Raw genomic sequence first — 4,383 nt, 5'->3', positions numbered from 1 at the left:
CTGGTGAGATGCAGTCTTCTTCTCCTGTATCAAATCCTCTAGTGGTTTCCTCCTCACCCCTAGAGGTTACTAGTTTGGAGGGATCTAATGATAGAGTTGAGTCTGGGATGAATCAAAGTTTAGATCATGTTATTCCTCCAGGGTTTGAAAATGCTCCTCCCACTGGTCTGTTAGCTTCAAGAGAAGCTTGGTCTTCTTTATTTGATCAATAGAAGGAGTAGGTAATTTCTGCTAACATGGAATTTTATTAGTATCATGTTATTGATGGTAAGAAAGCCATGGATATTCCATATGAAGTATTCAATGAATATATTAGATTGGTTGAAGATAAAGTTATTGGAGCCTTTGTGGGACGTCGTTTACCTTTTAATTTGGTCTGAAATGTTGTTAATCGAGCTTGGAAGCCTAAAGGTAACATTCAAATGACGATTCATGGTGAGAGTATGTTTATCTTTGTTTTTAAATATCCTGAAGATAGGGTTCGTGCTTTAGAGATGGGTTCTATGTTTATATCTAACAGATTATTCATTATTAAACCTTGGTCTAGAACTGTTGAACAAGAAATTGCTGAATTGAAATCTCTCCCAGTGTGGATGAATTTTAGAAATGTTCCATTGTTCATGTGGAATAAGAAAGGGCTAAGTATGATAGCTAGCTATTTAGGCAAACCCCTAATGATGGATACTCAAACTCTGAATAAAACTAGAATGAGTTATGCAAGAATATGTGTTGAAGTTGATGTCAATTGTGAATTCCCTGATACCTTCACTTTTACTTTAGGAGGAAAGGATAAAGTTGAGATTAAAATGGAGTATTCATGGAAACCTCCAAAATGTACTGAATGTGCAGTATTTGGTCATGGCTCTTTAAACTGTCCAAAACAGGTTAAATCTTCTCCAAAAGTTGTACAAAAATGGGTGCAGAAGAAAACTACTACAACTGTGGATAAAGAAGGGTGGGTTACAAAATCCAAACATGGGGTACACAACAATGATATGGTTACTAAATCCACTGTTTTAGAAGTTTCACAGATACCAATGGATACTGACTCTATGGTTTCAGACCAAGCAACTACTACAGTCCTGTAGGAGATAAGTGTTAGTAAAGATGCTAATGTGAATGATGTTATTGCTTCCAATCCTTTTTTCATCCTGGACAAATGTATGGATCACCCTCATGAGTTACCAGCTGACCATAATAAAGAAAACTTCCAAGCTTTGATTCAAGCAGCACAACTAAAATCAAAAGAATTTGAAGCCTCCAGTTCAAGAGCTCATTTTCATAGGAGAGAGGCTTTACTTCCACCAGCTATCAATTTATTCCCTAATGTTGCAGATTTGAAGAGGTCTGCTAGAGGTACCTTCTCTCAATCCAAATTAAAATGAGTTTCAACATGGGATGTTGGAACCTCAGAGGTCTAAATGACCCTCTGAAATAGTTGGAAGTAAAAAATTTAATTAGATTGAATGAACTTTCCTTGATTGGATTAGTATAAACTCATGTTCAAGTTCATAATAAAACTAGAATAAGAAATAACATAAATCCTTCTTGGTGCTTCTTAGATAATGATAGTGATAATTGTTTTGGTAGAATTTGGATAACTTGGAATCCAAATGATGTTCAAGTTACTGTTTTGAGTTCCTCTTCACAAGCTATTTTCTGGATATTTCCTTTTCTTCAATGATAAACTTTGTGGCTACCTTTGTTTATGGAAAAAATTATTATGTTACAAGATATTCTCTTTGGGATTCTCTTATCAACTTTGCTTCCTTTAATACCAAACCTTGGATTCTAATGGGTGATTTTAGCTCTTTGTTTTTTTCCTTCTGACAAAGTGGGGGGTGATCCTGTTCTTCGTCATCATTATCATGATTTTTCTAACTGTGTTCAGCAAGCTCAGATTATGGATCTTCAGTATTCTGGATGTTTCTACACTTGGACCAATTGTCAGCAGGATGGAACAATAATTAGATCAAAACTAGACAGAGTTATGGTAAACATGGAGTGGATTCTTCAATTTCAAATTTCAAAAGCTGAATTCCTTCTTCCAGGTATCTGAGATCACTCCCCTAGTGTTGTTATTGTTGCCGAAAAAAGGACTCATGGCCCTCCCCTTTTTAGATTTTATAATTTTCTCACTGAAGAAAAAGACTTCATGGAAGTGGTTAGAAGAGCTTGGAACACTGAAGTCAGAGGTAATCCTATGATTAAATTTGTTACTAAAATGAAGAGAGTTAAGTATGATATTATTCAGTGGAAAAAATTGAGGTTCAAGAATATGTGTGAACTTGTTTTACAAGCTAAAAGTCATATGGATTCTGCTCAACTTCTTCTTCAATCTCATCCCCTAGATCATGAATTGGCAAGAAGAGAAAGAGTTTATGTTGCAGAATATGTTAAACTAGCAAAATATGAAGAAGCAGCTGCTAAACAACAATCTAGAATTAAATGGCTAGATTTGGGAGACTCAAATACTTCTTTTTTACATAATTCTCTCAAAGAAAGAAGATCTAGAAATAGTATTTTATCTTTATATGATAGGGAAAATGTTAAGCTGGTAGAAGATCAGGAGATTGCTAAGGAATGCATTTCTTTTTATTCTGAGTTATTTGGTAATAATTTAACTGAAGATAGCTCCTCTCATCCTTTGTTCAACCTCAGTATTAATGCTTGTATTCAACAAGATGATGTTGCAGATCTGATAAAACCAGTCACAAGAGAAGAAGTAGCTGAGGATTTGCATTCTATTGGTTCAAGTAAGGCTCCTGGGCCTGATGGCTTCACAAGTCACTTTCTAAAATCTTGTTGGCAAGTGGTAGGAGATAACTTTGTTGCTGCTATTCAAAAAAAATTCCATAAGTCAAAGCTCCTAAAAGAAGTGAATTGTACATTTTTAACCTTGATTGCTAAGAAGAAAAACCCCTCCACTGTTTTAGATTATAGACCTATATCTTGATGTAATGTCACTTATAAGTGCATTACTAAGATTATTTCTCTAAGAATGAAGAAGATTTTAGGAGGTCTTATCAGCTTGAATCAATCTTCTTTCATCTCTGGAAGATCGATTCAAGATAACATCATGGTGGCTCATGAATTGGTGAGGAATTATCATAGACCCAAAGGTACCCCAAGATGTGCTTTAAAAATAGATATTAGAAAGGCTTATGATACTGTTAAATGGGATGCAATTTTCTTTATGCTACAACATATGGGTTTTCCTGATGTCTTCATTAACTGGATTGCCCTATGTATTAAATCAGCAAAGTTTTCTATTCTTATAAATGGTTCCCCATTTGGTTTTTTTGGAGCTAAGAGAGGTTTGAGACAAGGCTGCACCATATCTCTTTATCTGTTTGTGCTAGCTATGGAGATGCTGAGTGCCACACTTCTTAAACAAGTTCAGATTCAGAAGTTTGGCTTCCACCCAAGATGTAAGTTGACTAGACTAACTCATTTGTGCTTTGCTGATGATGTGCTGATCTTTTTCAAAGGAAACATTGTTGCTGCTGCTAGCTTAAAATATGCACTTGATGAATTTAGTACCTACTCAAGCTTAGAAATTAATAACCAGAAAACTTCCCTGTTTTGTTCTGTTGTGGATGACTTAACTCTAGAACAAATAATTCATATTCTAGATTGCACAGTGGGAGAATTGCTTGTCAAATATTTGGGTGTCCCTCTCTTATCTACTAAACTTTATTATAAAGATTGCTTACCCTTGCTTGAAAAGGTGGATGAGAGAATTCACTTTTGGAAGTCTTTATTCTTGGCTTACCCTGGAAGAGCTTTTCTTATAAAGGAAGTTCTTTGTGGAATGTTGTTTTTCTGGTTCTCTTGCTTTGTTCTGCCAAAAAGGGTCATAAAGGAGCTAAATACATAATTCAAGAGATTCTTATGGGTTGGCCCTGCTCTTAAGAAGTGTTACAACCCTATTAAATGGAGTTATGTTTGTCACTCTTATGAAGAATGAGGATTGGGTATTAAAGATCTTGAGTATACAAATGTCGCAGCAAATGTCATACATATTTGGGACTTAGTTTCTGTTGGAGACACCATCTGGACTTCCTGGGTCAAAATTAATCTTATCAAAGACAAGGATTTCTGGTCTATGACAGTTCCTCAAGATATATCTTGGTGTTGGAGAAGGATTTTGGACCATAGAGAGCTTGCCAAGAAACATATTGGAGTTCTGATAGGCAACGGAGACTCTACCAGATTCTTACATGAGAATTGGCATCCAAAAGGGGCATTGGTTGATTGGGTAGAACCACATATCCTGGAAACTATTGGTGCCACTGATAATTCAAAGGTAGCTTATTTTCTCTCCCTTGCAGGATGGATTTTTCCAGATTTTATGGAAGAGGATACTCAAGAAGTAGTGAA

At 35.6% G+C, this 4,383-nt stretch overlaps 1 protein-coding gene across 1 annotated transcript; it reads left to right on the top strand.

Annotated features, from left to right (window-relative positions):
• Nucleotides 1–3,001: 3,001 nt before the first annotated feature.
• LOC113339223 lies at nt 3,002–3,880 on the top strand. The gene has a single exon (XM_026584525.1). It carries the CDS (start codon nt 3,002–3,004, stop codon nt 3,878–3,880), a length of 879 nt encoding a protein of 292 aa, XP_026440310.1.
• The last annotated feature ends 503 nt before the right edge of the window (nt 3,881–4,383 follow it).

Source organism: Papaver somniferum, unplaced genomic scaffold (genome assembly GCF_003573695.1).
Source record: "Papaver somniferum cultivar HN1 unplaced genomic scaffold, ASM357369v1 unplaced-scaffold_2083, whole genome shotgun sequence".
NCBI lineage: Eukaryota > Viridiplantae > Streptophyta > Magnoliopsida > Ranunculales > Papaveraceae > Papaver > Papaver somniferum.
This window is presented reverse-complemented; position numbering and strand designations above follow the sequence as displayed.

Bases quoted from the DNA above. Each gene is read 5' to 3' on its own strand.
- LOC113339223 (XM_026584525.1), top strand. From the start codon at position 3,002: ATGAAGAAGATTTTAGGAGGTCTTATCAGCTTGAATCAATCTTCTTTC.